The 19444-nt window shown below is 39.9% G+C and overlaps 2 protein-coding genes across 2 annotated transcripts; one reads left to right on the top strand and one right to left on the bottom strand.

Annotated features, from left to right (window-relative positions):
* The first annotated feature begins 965 nt into the window (after nt 1–965).
* C6H10orf88 (chromosome 6 C10orf88 homolog) lies at nt 966–4755 on the top strand. Its single transcript, XM_026851557.1, has 5 exons — nt 966–973; nt 1074–1146; nt 1727–1933; nt 2771–3237; nt 4202–4755. Exons 1-5 carry the CDS (start codon nt 966–968, stop codon nt 4428–4430), a joined length of 984 nt encoding a protein of 327 aa, XP_026707358.1. The 3' UTR covers nt 4431–4755.
* Nucleotides 4756–7687: 2932 nt separating this feature from the next.
* CUZD1 (CUB and zona pellucida like domains 1) lies at nt 7688–16574 on the bottom strand. Its single transcript, XM_026851555.1, has 8 exons — nt 16493–16574; nt 14426–14561; nt 13085–13299; nt 11853–12003; nt 10367–10590; nt 9376–9548; nt 8312–8697; nt 7688–7990 (listed from the first exon to the last, which is right to left on the bottom strand). The coding sequence occupies exons 1-8, from the start codon at nt 16572–16574 to the stop codon at nt 7705–7707; spliced, it is 1653 nt and encodes a 550-aa protein (XP_026707356.1). The 3' UTR covers nt 7688–7704.
* Between the last annotated feature and the right edge of the window lie 2870 nt (nt 16575–19444).

Raw genomic sequence — 19444 nt, 5'->3', positions numbered from 1 at the left:
GGGGGGGGGGTGTGTGTGATGTGTATGACTGGGCCCCCAACACCGTCAGGCCCTTCTCTTGCTGGCATCGTCGTTCTCGGTGTATCTGTGAGGTGCTGCTACTAGAGAGACCTGACGCCGGCCCCACGGTAGCCGCCCGGTTTGGCCTTTCTTGAAGGTTTGTGCGAAGTTGGGGAATGGGCACAGGTTCTACAGTCGCCTGGGATAACCCTGGTGTACTCCTCACGGTTACTGCTGGCGTGCACAAAACTTTCTCTGATGAAGATAATAAGGCTGCAGTTATGGTGGTTACTTGTTCTTTTGTAATTAGCGAAGCTAATAGTAAGTTGTAAAGTGCTTTACTACAGAAGGAGTTAAGGCAGCTGTAACTTTCTGTGTAGTTTGATCTTGCTGGGCAGCAGATCTGCTTAGCTCTTCAACAGGTCTCTTAGCTGATCTTTACCAAAAGATCAATTGTCTCTTTGCTACTTAGTCATCTCACACTTTTAAGAACAAGAGAGAAAATAATAATAAAAAAGGATTTGTTTTCCCCTTCCAGTACTTCCTTCTGTACTTTGCTGAGGGAATTAACATAATGTCTTATCTTTTGTTTTTAAGTCATTATATGGCACATCTGCTGTTTAATTAGCTGAATTAAAACAGCTGACTCGGAGCCTCAGGAAAGCTGTGTGAATAACGTTCAGAACCTCAAAAGCTTCTCTAGTAGCTAATGTATGTACGCGTACAAATCCTTTCTTACATACGTATCCGATAAGATTCAATACAAGCATTAAAACTGCATACCATATTAGAAGTAGTTTCTATTTAGTCTTGTTTCTTACCTAAATATTTACTGTGTGTATAACGTTCAGAACCTCAAAAGCTTCTCTGGTAGCTAATGTACGTACACATACAAATCCTTTTTTACATATATATATCTGATGAGATTCAATACAAGCATTAAAACTGCTATACCAATTCGAAATATGTTCCAGTCAGCCTTGTTTTTTATCGAAATATTTACTGATACAGAGTTATTTCTACTGAAATACTTCATACAGTGATGTCACAAGTCTTTTATTTTATTTTTCTAGCGAAACCGAACAGGTGACTTTATACAAAAAGTACCTTAAGTTCGAATGCCCTGCAGCCTCCTGTAGAATTAAGGTAGGAAGTTGAACAGAATTGTTTTATTTTTCCCTGCCTTTTTTAATCACTTAATTGACTAAACTGCATTGCTCATAGTCAAAATAATTGTTTTTATACACTTCATCACTTCATGTAATCATTTGAAAATCTGTTAGATGGTGCTTTGTCTTGATAGCAGAATTCTTCATAATTTGTATCGCAGTTTTCTTTTTACGAAACTTTATATAAGGGATATAATATAGTCTTAGAGGGGGAAAAAAGTTCGTAAACCAGATAAACTGCAGATGAATCAACAGTTGCTATGTAATTAGAACTGTCCACTCTGATGTGGTTAAATAACCTCATGAAAATCTGTATGACCACTGCTCTTAAGTGCTTAGACGATCAAAGCCTTATTTTTGGGTCATGTAGGCACCTCTGTTCCAGTCAGAATTTTCCAAAGAGTAATAGAAAGGAGAAATCGGCTTAATTTCTCTGGAAAAGAGTTCAGCATTGTTGTTCCCACGACTCAAAGAATAATGCATTGTCCCATACATACAAAGAAAACACAAAACTATTTTCTTCCTAATTGAAGTATTTTTTTTCCTTCTTGCAATAGCTGCTCTCCATTGGTGAGAAACAGAGAGTACTCATCAGTAAAATAATTGTACAAGTGAAAACAGTGTCTGCAAAACTAGCAACTGATTTTCCTCTACTAGGCTCAAGCATAGATCTAGACAGAGTGCAAACTATAATGGAATCTATGGGATCTAAGTTGTCTCCAGGTGCTCAGCAACTCATGGACATGGTCCGATGTCAGCAGAAAGTAAGTCGCTCTGCTTTTACATAAACATAAGTAGTACTGATCTGTGACCTTGCCTTCTGTAACAGTCAAGCGTGTTCTAAACTGATTCGGTGAAAAAGATTTCGGATGAGATTCTTTTAACCCATGCTTTCTGCCATTTTAATGCTGGTTTAGCTATTGCCACCCTTGAATGAGCGCAATGAATAAAGATGGTGTACTTGAGGAATCACTGTGCATATGCCAAGTCCAGAGTTAAGAACTCTGTATAGTCATTTTAAACTTCACTGCCATCCTATGCTTTCTGTTCATTTCCACTGTCACTGCTTGTCAAGGGTGGTAGGCATGTTCCCTGTAATGTTTAGGGTGTAGGTAAATGGGCTGGTTTGTCTCCTTTATGGTTATTAAAAGCATGTCGCCTTCACAGAATCACAGTCTAGTTTGGAAAAGACCTTGAAGATCATCTAGTCCAACCATTAACCTAACACTGACCGTTCTTCAGCTAAAGGGAACATGCTCTTACAGAGCATTTATTTGAATTAGATCCTCATCCTGCAAAGCAGGCTATTTCAACAGAATCCTGAGTCCATCTGATGTTAATAACGTTCAGTCATGGGGACATAGCATGGTAAAAATTAAGTCAGTAAAACTATTTTGTTACTTGGAGACTGACAAGATAATTAACACATAGTATGTACAGGGAAAATCTTTTCCTGTGCTTTTCCGTAAGAATATAATTCAAAACTACTTGTAAAATCTTTGCACTACACTTGTAGAATACAGAGTTATAAAGTATCTACTATTATTGTATAATTTCCAGTATATTTTAATACTTAATTGTATTGTTTTTCTTTCCATCAGAACAGTTTACCTCTTGGAGACAAACTTAATTGGATCTTTGGGAAAAACTCAGACTTTGGGGGTGAGGCAGCAGATGGATTGCGCAGTGCAGCTGTTCAGACGTCATTAGATCACTCAGCCAGTGAACCTTTGCCTGTTAAAAATCACTTAACAAGTGAAACAGTATATGAAGACTTAAAAATAAGTCATGATCGGAACGCACAGGTGCCTGAAAGAGGGAATGCTTTTGAGTCTGAAAGACTTACTACCCAGCAAAATACAGTTGACCTCAGAAATGATTTTAAAGTCATCGGATCTTTGCATATACAGGAACAAGTGAGCAAAACCCCAAATGTAGCTAATCCACAGGTGCTTCTTCCTTTTCTTCGAAACTTATGTAGTCAGGTAAATCATCTTCGGCTAAAAGATGGCGATAGGCATTATGGTAAAAATGCAGTGACTAAAGAGGAAGGCATTCAGTGCATTGGGTAAGTTCAGTTTGGTACACTTATTAAAGTAGTAGTTTGACTGCATTTATTGACAAATTTAAAAAATAAAATACATAATGTAAGCATTTTATTGGCTTAAAAGCAATAGCAAATTTTAAAATGAAGTGGTTTTGGAGGTTGTGTGGCAATGAACACGATTAGAATTAATTTTTCAGATGAACTGCTTGAGTATAGGAGGTTTTTTTTGAGAAATCACATCATTTGTTGTTACTAAACTGTGTCTTTTGCCTCTTTCACCTTTTATGATTTTAAAAAAAGTTTATTTTTTCTGTAATTCATACACATTGTTTTTCTCATCTGTTACTACATTTTCATTTTGACTACTTCTACCTTCTAAATTCTTATCTCTTCACACTATGTGCCACAATCTTTCTGCTGTACTTTGCGTGTTTCATCCCACCAATCTTTACTGTTCCTCCTCGTTTGCTGGCATTTACAATGCAAACTTCGTAGTAGTAGTTTGATAACTAAGTAACGATAGTGGAATTGGTGAGACATGGGAATGTTGTCTAGGAATCTGCGTTCTAACAGAGCCTGCAGATGCGAAAATAAAAAATGAGATGGTTTGTGTAACTCTTGAAATGCTTTAGCTGAGAAGAATGAAGTCTGCTGTACTGACAGTTTGAATCTGTGCATATAGTAGAGTTGTATGGGTTTTGTTATGTGTAGCTAAGCTGTCTAATGCGTAATTGAGCCTTTAGAAAAATCAGGCTGAAAGATGATGACTATATACTGTAGCATGTAAAAATTTTTGAGATTTAAAATGTGGTAAGCAGGCAAGGTATTTCACTTACGCTTAAAAAGCTAATACCTTCCAAGGTTTATTGTCTAATAAATGAGAATTTTACATTTAAAAGAAGTTCAAGTGCCCAGATCATCTCTATCATGCCCCTTGTCATTAAGAAATAGGTTGTACTTACTCTTTTATTTGCTCTTTTCACAGAGTAGAACAACAGCCCATTTGCTCCTATTTGGAAAAGATCATCTCAAAAAATATGGATCTGATGGAGAGAAAACTAATGGACTATATTGATTGCCAAATCCAGGCTCTTCAAACACATATAGATAATAAAATGGTTCTCTTAATGGACTTGGTTCAGAACTCAAAGCCAAACAAAATTTCACAAGCACGCTATGATTCTAACGAAGGGTTCTCTAATGGAGAGAGATAGATGTATATAGATACAGGACTTCAATGTAAGTACTTTAAGGGCAACTATACTTTACCAAGCTTAGTATTTATGGAGTTATAACTGTAAAAAAAAAAAAACCCTCAGTGTTGTTGACTTGCATTTTGTTACTGTAATTCTATCCACATTGTACACAGTTGTTTTATGAAAGATCATAAGAATGTGTGTGTTTTCCTAAATACAAGAATTTTGTATGCCCTTTGTGGCTTATTTATTTAAAGAGCATTGCTAAAATGCCGTATGAAACAGTTCCCCAGTTTCAATTTCAACCATGGATCAGTAATCTAAATAAACCGAATTACAGCTTTTACCTATGTGTAATCATTTCACTTTGTTGTTGTCTTGGTTTTTGATGGGTAACATGCTACCAGTAGAACAGAATGTAGTTTCTTTATGTTTTTGGCTTATCTTAATGGCACTCCTGTTAAAGATGTTTAATACTCCCATCTGTAAGAGGAAGGGTAGTACTGGCGTTGCCTAACTTAAACTGTTTAAGGAGCCAGGTTTAGAGAGACAGGCTGACTTGAAGCCCAGCCTGGGTTCTTTGAAAGCCTTGCTGGCTGTGTAGATGCCTAAGCTAGGAATCTAGGATCCTTAAGCGATATCTAAAACAAGACTAATTAAACTTTTCCCTCCTAAATGAATGGAGTCATGCAGGAACAACTGAAATGAAGGGGTGCTTAGCAGACTTGTATGTGTCCATGTTTCATTACCTGAAGAAATAGAGGTACTTCATTCATCGGCCCTCTGAAGGGGACTTTGTTGTCCGATAGAACGTGCTGGAGTAGGTAGGATCTGCTGCACTTCACCAACCTTAGGCCAGAGATGTAGCCTTAGTGCATCGTATTTAATTTAACCTGTTGGGATCAGTTCTGCTGTCATTTTGGGAGATGGAAATGGGAGTCAAAGTCACTCTTTTGTGGAAGGTCAGGCTTCATACTTCATTCTGTTTATTGCTTTTTGAATTCTGGGGTATGCTGTTTAACTTGGACCGTGTAAGGACTGAATGGCAAACTCCTAAGTTGGGTGCACAGGTGTTGGTTTTATTTGGTGTCTTAAAATGCTTTGAGCAAAAGCTATCAATGGGGAAACAAGTGTGACTCAACTAGCAGTATAAGCACATACAATCTGGTATCTTTACCTAATCTATCTAATGTTTTCTCTTTCTCCAGAAAAACTGATGTCTTTTGAAGACTGTCAGATCTTGATGGTAGCAACCCCCAGGAGTAGATTTTTGAAGAAAGGATAATTTGCTTTGAACAGACATCTTGCACTTGTCCCTCAGCTTAAGTTGTGCCAGGTGCAAAGTGATTGAAAAAGATAAAAAGATAATTTAGGTCACTTTTTTTGAAGAAAAAAAAATCTTGTACTTTACACCTGTGAAGTCAGTTTTTAGATGAATTTTAAGCAACACCCTGAGGTAGACACAGGCTTTTTCAACTCAGTGATATAAGATACAGTACTACGTTGAGAGGATTTTTTTAATTACAAAAAGCGTTGGAATATGTTTCCAAGCATTGTTGCGTGTTCCAAGGCTTTTAGTTTATTGATTTTTTGATTGGTTTGGGTTTTTTTCTCTCTCCTACTTGGGTGACAGATCTGAGTAGAAGTTGACACAAATTCAGAATATCTTGAAGTAGTTAATAGGAGCTCTGGATTTTTTGGTAGCTGTATCCTGCTTGATGTTTGTGATATTTTAGTATCACAGTTACCACAATGATAATATTTGAAATTAAAGCCACAAATGAAAGAGTGTAGAAGCTGTATTGTTGCAGGTTCAGGGTTTCTTCAGCATCTGCTTTAGTGAAGGATTCTGTGTGGAGGAAAAAATTAAGTGGGATGTTTAAAGTTTTGAATACCATGTGATTTCAATGAAAAATAAGCCTTTCTTCAAATATTTTGGCTCTGAGGAGTTGACCCACACCAACTTCAAATTCTGAATCTATAGTACTGAAGAGTTGTAAAAATTTGGAATAAAACAGCTGTGCAGAAGAGCTTTGCAATCTTAACAAATTCTTTGGTATTGCTGCAGCCAGATTTCTGCCAAGCAGTGCTTCTGTTATCTTTGTAACTGGATAGATGGGAGACATGGCTGAAGCAAAGCTGGGCAAAGAAGAAACTCATGATTCTAACCCTGTCACTTCTAATGGTTTACTAGCTGGTCCTTGGTAAAAATCATGATTTTCTGTAAATCATGAAAGATACTATGAGCATTAATCTATGTTTTATAATACATTGGGTGTGATCTATTTGCCCTTGAAGCCTTTTCACATTATACATGTGTCTGGTTTCTAGCATATAGATGCAAAATCTTTTACTATTGAAATAAATGGGAGCATGTTTAAAATTGTGCTAGAGTTCAAAGAGGTTACTAATTATTTTTAAAAGGAAGCAAATGTTTATTACTATTCAGAGCATGATTAATGCTAAGCAGTTCTTCGATCTGACTCCTGAAAGTGTGTGGCACACTGTGCTTTTCTCAGGTGAAGCATTGTGCTCAGAAAAGTTGGAATGATGGGTGCAGTGGGAGTTGCAATACAAGCTCTTTAAAATAGTTTTTTTCTATATTTTTCAGTCCTTTCTACGTTAGCTCTTGCTTCTCTGGACCACTGTAGAGCTGACTGCAAATTGTGCTGAAGAGTATGGCAGATTGGGGCACTTAGAACCAGCTTTGCAGCTCTAATTTGAACGTGTGGTGCTTCTGATATCTGCTCCACTGGCTGTCCTCTTCATATTTTTATTCTAATAGACAATACATACAGTGTGAAGATTCAGCCTAGCCTGGAAGAAGGCGTTTATGTTTATCCTCTGGCATAGCTTTTCTCTAGTACCAACAAAAAACTGAGTGAGTGGACTCTTAGAAGATACAAAGGTTGTAACGAGGCCTGACTGTGATAAGTAGTCTGTGGCCTTGAGAAGTGAGCCCTAGTCCCTGTGTATGCCTCAAAAAATGTCACATTTGAAAATCTGAATTATTCTCTTGCTGTTCATAACTTTTTCTGAATACAAAGTCAGATTCCACATACACTAGTTCTATAACTAGGAGTAAGCACTGCTTTTTCTCCTTCAAATCCCCCCTAATCCAAAAGATTTATCAGTCTGTCACTTTGAAAAGTACATCTGTGATCTCAAAGCACAAACTGTTGAGCTCATTGCTCTGATACCACACTAGTTTTGAACTAGTGTAGCTCACATTTCATTAGCAGAACGAAGATAACAGCTTTACACCAAGGAAGAGCTTAATCAGATTCTTAACTTATGTATTACCCTTACCTGGGTGATCAGCAGACCTGAGATCTCTTTTCAGGCGGATGGGACCTACTACTGTATTAGTTTTCCATGTGTATGAAGAAATAGCTCTTTTTTGCCTGGAGATGCAGCCTTCGGTACAGCGAGACTTTGTGGTTTTGCTGTCACAAATTAAAATATCACACTGGAGGTAAACTGATGCAAAGCTCCGAAGGAACCTGAAGGCATTAAATTTGAATCTTCCATAGTGTTCAAGTGGTGGGTAAGTTACCACGGTGTCATCTTTATTGCAGCTGCAACAGAATTTACAGAGCTGTTACAGTCCATGTACAATAATCATTCTTGCTAACTATTAACTATAACCACAGCATTTAAGTAGGGAATTATTTTTACATGTGGGCATAAAATGATGTGCTTTTTTCCTCTCCCCAGTGCAATGTGGTGCTCATTTTTTTTAGCTCTGTTTATGTAATGCCTTTAAATTTCATAGAAATTTAACTTCCAACCAGAGTCTACTAAAGCTAAGTGGAAGAGAGACAAAAATAAAAGAACTATGGCTGACATTTAGATTGTATTTCCTCACATATTAGGGGTTAGTCATAAAATAGTCTTACCCACTCCTGATTAAGTCATACGTTAGTGATCCAAAATCAGGTTGTGGAGATGCTATACAGCTATCGACAAACACCAGAAGATTTGGGTCAGTGGAATGAAGACTGACTTGAGCAAAAAGAGTTTGGTTCAAGTCGACATAATACGGGGACTGACGTACAGGCTTGGAGAATGAATCTGTATCGTAGAATGACATGCTAACTTTGTATCTTCCCACAGCAGTTGTGTTTTGGATTATATTATTTTTCGTTATGTAAATGACTTCTAAGGTTGAATTGTTTTCCATTTTGCATTTTGCAATAATCTCTATGCTCTTTTGACGGGTGATAATGGTGCCAGTTGCAGAGAGGGATACGATGTTGGTGTAAGTGATGCTGTGACCTTCATCCTGTAAAAGGAATTGTAGGAAGTGCTCAGGTGCAATTATATGAGCAGTGCAGTTGAAAGCAATTTACTGAAGTTAAAAAGCTGCCCAGCTATGCTTATCAGAGGCTCAAGATACCTTTGAAATGTGAAACAGGTTTCAATCAAAAAACCCATTGTCAACACCCCTCCTGTTTTTGTTTTATTTTGTTTTTCCAAAACACTGAACCAACCCATGCAGCAAAAAGGTTAAGAAATACTGCATGGAGTGTGGAAGCTACCAAAGCTACACTTCAGTCACCCTTATCAGAACGATGCTATGAACTAGCTCTTGGGAATCTTCACACCTTGGGGTTTTTTCCCCTTTCCTTGTGACTCCAGGATAAGTGCCAGCTGTACCACTTGCAGAGAATGTTTAAGTACCTAATGTGCTACTTCTAATAACCTGGATTGGAAAGGGAATGAAACATTGGGGGTTAATTTGTGTGGATTCTCCTGGACTTCCTTGGAAAGGCTCATTGCTTGTCAGGTCCTTAAAGAGGAAGAATGTTCTACTTCAAGACTGAAAACAGACAACGGGATGAGTGTAGTGAAAGCAAATCTGTTGGCTTATTCACATGCTATTTATGAGCTGTTTTTAGAAGCTCTCGTCATTCATAAGCTATTGTTAGCTTCCCCATGTAACATTTTTTCCCCCATTTACCTTTTTAGTTGTTCCACAGCTGGCTAATGGGAAGGAAAAGATCACCGACTCTGTTACAACGGGCCTGCAAGATGGATCATTCAGCTGCAGGTGAGTTTCATTATAACGAAGGGAGGCCAGGTAAGACTTGCTCAGAACAATTTTCATGCTGTCTGAAGAGCATGTAAGGAATGCTGCCATTGAAAGAGGAAAAAACCACAAACACATTACCACAAGCTACTGCAGTCATTTCTCACTTGGTCTAGATCCATGAAGCAGTTGTGTGGCTCTTGATCTGTCAGTCTGAAACAGCGCCTGCACATTTGAGGTCATGCAGAAGTTGGAAGAAACTTTCATGCTCAACTTCAGAAATGTTAGATAAGCAAAACCATGGAAAACTCATGCTGAAAATTTAATCACAGTAACACAGAGTGAAATGCAGCCTTAATAAAAGGGAAAAGGAGTCAAAGTGCTAGTACAGAATGGAGGGTGGAGAGATTGATTTATGGCAGACATCAAGGCATTAGAAGCTCCTTTTCTACCTCAGTTAATGAGAAGTTGGGCATGCAAACATGGAGACAGTAAGGGGAATGGTCCAGCTCTGGGGGAAGGGAAATTATAACACACATAAACCATGTTGGACTAACCAGTGCAGACTATTTTCCTGAGTATCTCAGGGAACAAAAACATTTAAATTAACCAGTCAAAAAAAAGTTGATATCTTTAGGATGGTGACAGTGCCTGCTTTGTCCAAAAGAAGGAAAAAACCTCAGGTTTGTAGTGGTGCCAGCCAGAGAAAGGACCAAAAAGTGAAAGAATAAGCTTTCTTTTGCAGTTGGGTCAGGTAATAACATAGGTGAGAATAATGTGGGATTTTTGCATGTAAAGAGGGTTACTGACAACCAATAAAAAAGGCTTAAATCCTCAATATCGGCCATCAGTTCTTTTTGATATTTATAAGGGAAGGCAAGAATCATACGTGAGAATAAGAAACAGCATCCTGTGTACTTACTGTCAGGCTCCACAGGACCTGGCAGCGGAATGCTGGTATACCGGGCAGAAAATCCTCTGTAGGAGTTGGCATAGTCTGTAGACAGAACAACTGTCATAACATTTGAAGAAGATTCAAATGCAGGCTGAGCACGACCACATACTTTTCCTATTAAGCCGGTGTTAGTGGTGAGGCCATCATAGACTGCTGTGAAGTCAAATCGGCAGTTTTGATCTAGTTCCAGGCTGTAGACAGAGAAAAGATAATTACAGGGTAATCTGAGTAAAGACAACGTTGGTCATACTGGATAGAGGATCCAGTGCAGATAAAGTGGTGAATTCCCATCAGCTGAAATAAGCGAATGGAGAATAAATGAATACGTAAATGGACATTACTAAAACCAAATAAAATATGAAAAACTCTTAAAGGCAAGAAATACTTAGGAGCAGGATTCTGCTCCCAGTGAAATAACAAACGTTTTGCTATAGCTGGACAGAAGCTGAATCAGCTATGCTTTTATAGCTCTGATACTGTATGTATTGATTGCTGCTTATTTACTAAAAATAACCACACCTTCAAATGCATATATATATATATATGTATAAATAATCCTGTATCTTAAAGACCTTTTAAAGTGTACGGTTTGAGTTCTGTGGACCTCTGAAACCTGTTGTGTATGTCACCAGAGGAAGGCTTTTGCCCCTTTTTGTCAGCCTGCATGAGAGCTGCTCTCAGGACTGGTGAGAACACAGACCGCACTGCAGAGTTCATCTCAGAGGGCAGTGGTTAAGGTAATGATTTCCTATAGAATCCTCTGCGTTTCATACGGAATTCTTATACAGCATTCTGTAGTCTGAATACCTCAGGATGTGTTCTTGAAGATACTGCCCTTCAAATTCCCTTGTTCTTGAGACTTCCCTTCATGCACGGTGTCAGCTGCTGCAGGGGAAGCCAGAAAATGGGCTATCAGCCCACTACATATGGGCAACCAGCCCTGATAGAGCTCTGTGGGTCAGGGAAGCCCATGCCAGTGTGGTTTCCTTATGAAAATGCATCCATTAGCATTTATGCTTGGAAATACTTAAGCCAGTGCTGTGCAATTTTTTCCCAAAGGCCAGCAATACTGAGGAAGATGTGCTTTAGGCAATATTTGCTTTATTCTTTCGACCCTTAGTTCTAAACTGCAATTAACAGTGCACATGATGGTTTTAAACCTGTTCCTTATGTATCAAAAGCTTTACTTATGGTTTTAAATTCTGATCATTCAGGCTAGCTTAAAATGGACCTACACCTCATGGTTTAGTCACTTGCACTGCAGTAGCTATAGGGTAATGTATAGTGATGTGAAACACATTGCAGTTACTTTATCGTAAGAGTCAGCAAAGCATATTTGTTTTAAAAGTGTATAGCTAAAAGCTTGAAAGCACTTCTGGTTCCTGTGTTTAAAGTAATACCTTTAAAAGGAATGAAAAAAAAAGAGTAATAGAGCGTTAGGGCATTTACTCACAAAAAATCCTGGAACTGTAAGTTTATCTTCGAGTTTTTTGCTGTTTTTATGTGCCAGACACAGTACGTAAATTCAGGGTAGGCTGCTGGGTAGTTGGGGCTGGTAAGTGTCCCGTTAGGACCAGTCAATTGTCCCCCACAATTTTCAATTTCTGAAAGAATAATAGATATATTGGTAACATAATAGTATACATAATGAGCCATAAAACATAAATTAAAGATCTAAAGGTATGTCACCAGCAGGATTATTTCTTTATGTTTCTGTTCCTTTGGAAATGATTAAAGGTACTAAAGGTAGAACTTTTTATAGAGGATTTTAGGTCAGCTGGATGTTACAAAATGAAGCCTGTTGTCACTATGGGATATCCATGAGGCACAGTGTAATGACACCTGAGATGGCTGTAGATGAGTTAGCTTTGATACTGTGGGCAATATATCTACATTTCAGGTAAATTCGGTGCCATCTTGAAAAACTGCTAATGAAGATACTACGCCAACCAAAAGAAAAGAGACTTTATGTTAGAGAAATCTATGAGGCCTTCCTCAGTCAGGACCTCTATGGAAGTGCAAAATCTACAAGTTTGAGAGAGATTTTACTTGATAGATAAGGGCAAAATAAAATCAAGTGAGTGGAAACCTCAGAAAGACGAATGTAGACTATAAATAAGGCCTGATTTTTCAGTAGCAAAGTTAAACGCTGAAGCAGCATAAACTGGGATGTGTTAACTACTCTGTAAAATTGAAGCTTTTAAGAGTTTAATGTCATGCCACTTATCAGCAGAAGCAAAGGAACTGGTTGCAAGCAAAGACTGATTTTGTTCAAGCTATTCTGTAAGGAAAAAATGTAAGGAGCTTGTTCAGTGAAAAGCCTGACTTCTGTGAGTTGTACTCAGCAGAAGTTTTGACTAATTTCTCTTTCTGGGTAAATGCTATAATATTTACAAACTGAGTTAATTTAGTAGAAACCTGTAAGTAAAAGTAGAGTCCCCTAATGCTGTCTTTGCAGTCATTTATCCGAGTAAAATGTAACTTTTTAAGCTCTGTGCAACTGCACTGTTGTTTTGCTGCATCTTTCCTTTCACTGATTTTTCCCCACACCATTCTCTAAGGCCAGAAGAACTGAGTGAGACTAGTTAAAGATTCTGTTAATAGTAGCTAACTGCAGTCCAAAACTTCCTCTTAATGGAAAAATTTCTTTTAATGATGCAATTAAAATGGTATTTAATGACTTACTTGTTTCTGGTGAAAAGAAGTAATAGAAGACAAAGAAGTTTCGTGTGAAAGCCACGGAGTTTGTTGTTATGAGAAAAGTTAAACTGTTTGTAGATGATTGAAGTACTGGGACTGCATCAGTGTCGTTACATACTTGTCCAAGAAGAGGTGAATTAGTTGAGGGACCATCATATACTTTAATACTTTCTGTTTCACAGCTTGAAGAAGGAGCAAATCTATTGAAAAAACAGTGAGAACTACCTAAGCTCACTGATAGATATGCAGAGGAGTGGCATCCTCAGGGGTGGGTGTTGGGACCGGCGCTGTTTAACATCTTTGTCAGCGACATGGACAGTGGGATCGAGGCACCCTCAGCAAGTTCACCCACGACCCCGAGCTGTGTGGTGCGGTGACACGCTGGAGGGAAGGGATGTGCCATCCAGAGGGACCTGGACAGGCTGGAGAGGTGGGACATGCAAACCCCATGGAGTTCAGCAAGGCCAAGGGCAAGGTCCTACCCATGGGTCGGGGCAATCCCCAGCACAAATCCAGGCTGGGCGAGGAGTGGCTGGAGAGCAGCCCCGAGGAGAAGGACTTGGGGGTATCAGTGGATGGAAGACTGACTGTGAGCCAGCAACGTGCGCTGGCAGCCCAGAAAGGCCCCCGTGTGCTGGGCTGCACCCAGAGCAGGGTGGGCACAGGGCGAGGGGGGGATTCTCCCCCTCTGCTCCGCTCTGTGAGACCCCCCTGCAGGGCTGGGTCCAGCTCTGGGGCACCAACAGCAGAAGGACATGGACCTGCTTGAGCGGGGCCAGAGGAGGCCACGGAGATGCTGGGGGGGCTGGAGCACCCCTGTGAGGACAGGCTGAGAGAGTTGGGGGGTTCAGCTGGAGAAGAGAAGGCTGCGGGAAGACCTTAGAGCGGCCTCCCAGGGCTGAAAGGGGCTGCGGGAAAGGGGGGAGGGACTCGTCATCAGGGGTGTGGGGATAGGGTGAGAGGTCATGGTTTTAAGCTGAAAGAGGGGAGATTTAGATGAGATCTAAGGCAGAAATTCTTCCCTGTGAGGGGGGTGAGGCCCTGGCACAGGTTGCCGAGAGAAGCTGTGGCTGCCCCCTCCCTGGAAGGGTTTAAGGCCAGGTTGGACGGGGCTTTGGGCAACCTGGGCTGGTGGAAGGTGGCCCTGTCCGGGGCAGGGGGGTGGGACTGGATGTGTTTTAAAGTCCCTTCCAACCCAAACCATTCTGTGAATTACTGGAGTCCACAACACTGATTGAATACAGAGAAGTATTTGGAGGCAATATTTTTCTGCGCTGTATTCTAATAGAATGAAACTGTACAAGAGCATCTGGAAGAAATACTTACTTAAAATGAGAGAAAAGGAGCCTAATTGTTTGATTTGTATTCCTCTGAATTTGCCAGACGCAGTTTGCATTTGCATTCAGTTCAATGCTTAATACTTTGTTCAGCTCATGAAGTGAAGCACCACAGCGAGGTACACCTGTTGAAGAACAGCAACAACAAAAACCAGCTTGCAAGGATATCAAGTGTTCTTTTGCAGTAATGTTTCATCCTCCACCATGCAAAGACTCTGGGACAGTCCATTAGAGAACAGATGTGCAAAATGTACTTTTTTAACAATTTCTATTACCACAGTTTATGAAACCTGAAGAATCAAATAGTAAAAGAATTTTAGAAAGTACATTTTATCCTCATTTTCCTAGTAGCAGAGAAAAGGGGAGTTAGGGGACCACATATCACAGATGAATCTAATGGCAAATCTGGAAATGCCAAGTGATACAGGATACCTCAGCAGCTTTCTGCAGCAAGGTTTGTCAACACAAAAGGACTTCAAGCCTCTGGTCTTTCCCCTGCACTGAGTTCCTAAAGATCACTGAATCCAGTTCTGAGATTCAGCGCTTGACTTGAGTTTGGGAACCTATGCCCAGAAAATCACAGACTTTTCAGATTTGACCTTCTAAAGGACTTATGTGTAGCATTACTGTATATTTACTGCTGCATACAATTCTGATTCTCTCATCTTTTAAAGGGTACTGCTAAAGAGGAAAAGCTTCAGAAAATGGCAATGAAGTTGATCAAAAGTTCAGAATAGATTCCAGGCAAGGAGTAAGTAAAGGGACTGAAGCATTTAAGGTTGGAAAGGGGAGAACTGGGGAGTAAAGGAGATACTAGAGGTCTATAAATTCATGGAGAGGGTTAATATGGGATATTATCTTCCAGTATAGTAATTCAGTGGCCTGCAGTAAAACCAGTAAGTTGTGGTTTTGAAGCAAAAGGAACTGTCTCTTTGCATGTGGGTCTTTGTTACAGGGTGATGTGGATGGTAAAAGTGAAACATAAACCAGGTCAAATCCATGCAGGAAAAAGTCTTTGGTAACTATTAAGCACAAAGATAGCATTTCATCTGTTTCAGAAGTCCTGAACCACATTTGTTGGTGTGTTCTGGGGAAGTATTATGCAGGCTCGTATCTGTATGCTTGCCTGAGCTCTTGGCTGTTTCTGGGTTCCAGATGTGGGACTACCTGGACTTCAACCCAGGTCTCTTCTGAAAAAAAACCCTACAAACCAACCATGATGGACATCACATCAATAAATAAGTTATGAAGTAATTGCAGTAATGGCCATTGTATAGGAAACTTTAGAGAAAGTTTATAAACCTGATTGAGCATAAAATCTTTCTACTTTAGTATAAATCTAAAATTAATGGTCTGAAAGAGCAGGAAGGATTTCCTATACAGTGTATGCAGTCCCCAATAAAAAGGTCAGACTTTCTGATGAGTTCCAGAGGGATAAAAAAATGTTTAGGAGAGACCTTTTTCATCACCTACGAAACCTCCCAATTGCAAGAGCATTACAAGGTCAGCCCTACCCTCCCTCTGTGTCCCTCTGGACTGTTGCGTAGCCAGGCACCACTAGAGCGGCTCTGCAGCAATAACTGCGTTATCCTACAGTAGCTACCCGCCGTTAGTCAGGTGAATTGCTGATCCGAGCACAGAATGGTGACCCCAATTCAAACAACAAACAACTCTTTGTTGCTTCTTATTGAACAAAGGAAAAATGAAGAAATCTCTTTTTAAAAGCAACCTTTTCCCAGTTAAGTCACTTTATTCCTTTTAGTCCAGTACAGTATTAATTTATAATTGCAAATTTCCATTCCAGAGTAAAATCTCTTCAGAATCAAGTTCTTAGGTTAAAAATTTGCCGTAGGGAATTATATATTGAAATATTTTTATTCACTATTTTAAACGCTTGCTGGCATATTCAGGTGTTACTATTGTGCAGCAGTCCATTAAAATAAGATGCACTTTTAGAGATACGTTTAACTTTTTTCCATTCAGTTGCCTACAAAATAGCTATTGTGCAAAAATTAATAAAATTTCACAGATGAAAAAAAGACTTAAATTTCCATACCTGTGGATTCTATTGAGTTGTCTTCTGCAAGAGCTAGAGCAGCAAAGAGAGGCAGGAGGAGGAGCTGCGTGAGCACCTGCATTTTGGTGGCAGCTGGGCAGGTTAGAATTTTCTACCCTTTATACCCCCTGATATTTCACAATCATCTTGTATTACATCGTATCATGGAGGGAGGACTTAATCTCTCAGTTACTGTTTCTTTTTAACAGATATAAATGAGAAAGTAACAGGTGTGCCCATTATTTTTTTATTTATTTTTTAAATATGCACTGCATGGAGTAAGTTTAACTGTGCTTTTGTCGGTGCTTGGGGGTTCAAAGGATATTTCTCAGTTGATTTCATTGAGCATCTACTTGGGTGTGTTGATGTGGGCAGGAATGTTCTGGAAGGGATTGCCAGCCTCCCTTGGGAGACATATTCAGCAGCACTGGTCCGCAGGAGCTTGGTTCTTCCCATCTTCGTTTTGACACCCATCCTTTTAGCTTGCACTGGGGAAATCGTTCTGTCTTTTCTGAGGATTCCTCAGGTTGTAAAGTGCAACTATCACAATAGAGTAGTTGTGAGTAGTAATTCCCTATTGCTTAAATGGTTATGGATGAACAAGGCCGGATTCATGTTAGAGATTTAAAAGATGATTGCACTGCAACCACTTTGCAGATAAAACTTTTAGTCCCACAGCAGAAGCTACAAAGAAAAAAAAAAAAAAAAAGGAATCAGCCTTTCCTTCCTGAGGTAAGGAGACAAGCACAGTCCCAAGAGCCTCAATTCCTTCTAGCATGAGTCTAATGAGTATCTGTGTCAATATAATTACGTTACTTTGTCTTGAAATCCAGAGCATTTCCTACTGCAGCGACAGATACCCAAACTTTAAAGCTTCCAGGGCTGTGATGGTGCCAGCGCCACAGGTGTGCTGTTACCCTGACCTTGGTTGGGTGCAGTACCTGCGGGGGGTGTGACCAGGCAGGGTTCATGCAGGAGCCTGGCTGTGTGATTCTTTCCAGTGCAGAGAGTGGGTATCCCACAGCTGTGCAAACAGCTGTTCCTCCCAGTTTACTAGAAAAGTCAAATTGCAATGCAGACCTTCTTGAAACATATCCAGGTGATTTACTTTCATAAAGAACTTCCATTATGGGTACAAGTTACTGCTGGGGACATTCCAGTTGGACACAAGAGGAAAATTTTTCACAGTGTGAATAATCGGCCACTGGAATAATCTCCCCAGGGAGGTGGTGGGTTCCCCAACATTGGACACTTTCAAGATTCAGCTGGAGGGTGCTGGGCCAACTTGTCTAGACAGTGCTTTTGCCAAGAAAAGTTGGACCAGATGATCCTTGAGGTCCCTTCCAACCTGCTAATCTACGCTTCTATGATAAACAATTTTTTTTAATGAACCCTTTTTTTTTTTTTCTTTTATAATCAAACTGAAATATGCATCTGTAATGATCCCGTATTTCTAATCTCAGACCCATGCCTTTTTTAAAACAATTTTCTCAGATTTTTAACTCACTTTAAGGATTTTGAATACAACTCTCTTCATCAAGACAACGTACTTCTACTGCCTCTAAACACAGAGGCATTGAATACATGCATAACGATGTTGCATCACATCTGAATTCCATTTAGCTTCTGGAAATGCTAAATTTGCATTTACTCTGTATAGTCTTTCATTTCTTAAGCCCACACGCATACTTGCAAGCGATTTTCAAATACTGACATCTATTTTGTCTGAGTTTCATGTGTGAACTGGTGTGTGGAGCCTTGCCAATCAATGCTGTGTCTATCAGAATCAAGAAAAAAAATGATTGTGGCCATGACACCCTGGTAATTTACTCTGATGGTTACAGGTTGGTAGTTCAACTGTTTGGAATTATCTGTATGTGAATGATTCGGACATTCTGTTGCTCTGGAGTTGATACTAAGGGACTGGATCCCTAAGCAGTGGCCTGGTGATTCTGAAGGGCTGAGCGGGTGCTCCTACTTCGAGCTGGCTGGCAGCTCCGTTTGCACAGACAAGTCTCTAAGCAACTGTGGCTGCTCCTGCTGCTCCGTACTTGTGCTACAAATCCCAGTGTTCAAACTGGTTTTAAATCTTGTGTGTTAAGCCCATGTGATGCGATGGTGTGATGTGTTCAGATATCAGGTGATGCTGAAATATTAATGGCCCGCTTTGAAACTCCTCTCCCACCTCAAAAGAAAGTGGCCAACAAATCTTTAGGAAAGTCCTTTAAGATGAGAAGATGATGACTATAGGGAAGGTGTTTTACAATAGCAGATCCTCAGAACAGATTAACGTGCATTTTAGTGCAGAGGAGCAAGGATTCAGCTGTTGTGACACACATTTACAGGCATTTTCTCTCACTGCAGCCAGGAGTGCAGCAGCAGGGAAAATGTGATTTCAAGCACTTTAAATCATTACCTGTGAGAAGCAGAGCAGCAAGGTTAGAGTGTGATGGATGTTTGTAAGAACTAAGTATGATCAGGAAATAGTCTGGCTCAGGACGGGTGTTACGGTCCTGCAGGATGAGGACTTTGGCTCTGAGCCCGCTCAGCCAATGCCAAGGCTTAACCACCAGGTAAGAGATTAGAACTGGAGCCTTCGTGGGAGATCTCTATAATTTCGGCATTTGAGAGCCGGCTGTGTTTTTCACGGAGAAGTTGCGTTTCAGAATTACTCTAGTCCCTTTTTTGAAGGGATGAGGCATAAAAACTTGCTGAAAAAAGTGGATTTTTTTTGTCTTGTGTGGTACAGCCCTTGGCCACTCGGCATCCTTACTCAGTACAGGACATCTCATTATGAGTCTGAGTAATCGGCACATACTCGCCATGTGGAAACTGAGCATTGGCCTTAAAGATGCTTTCCATGCTCAGGCCAAACTCACCAGATTATCAAAATTGAATCCATCTCTTTCCCTGAGATGGCTGCTGTAGTCCTGGACAGTTCTGCAATCGACA

The sequence above is a fragment of the Athene cunicularia genome (genome assembly GCF_003259725.1).
Source record: "Athene cunicularia isolate RWA chromosome 6 unlocalized genomic scaffold, athCun1 chr6_part1, whole genome shotgun sequence".
NCBI lineage: Eukaryota > Metazoa > Chordata > Aves > Strigiformes > Strigidae > Athene > Athene cunicularia.
This window is presented reverse-complemented; position numbering and strand designations above follow the sequence as displayed.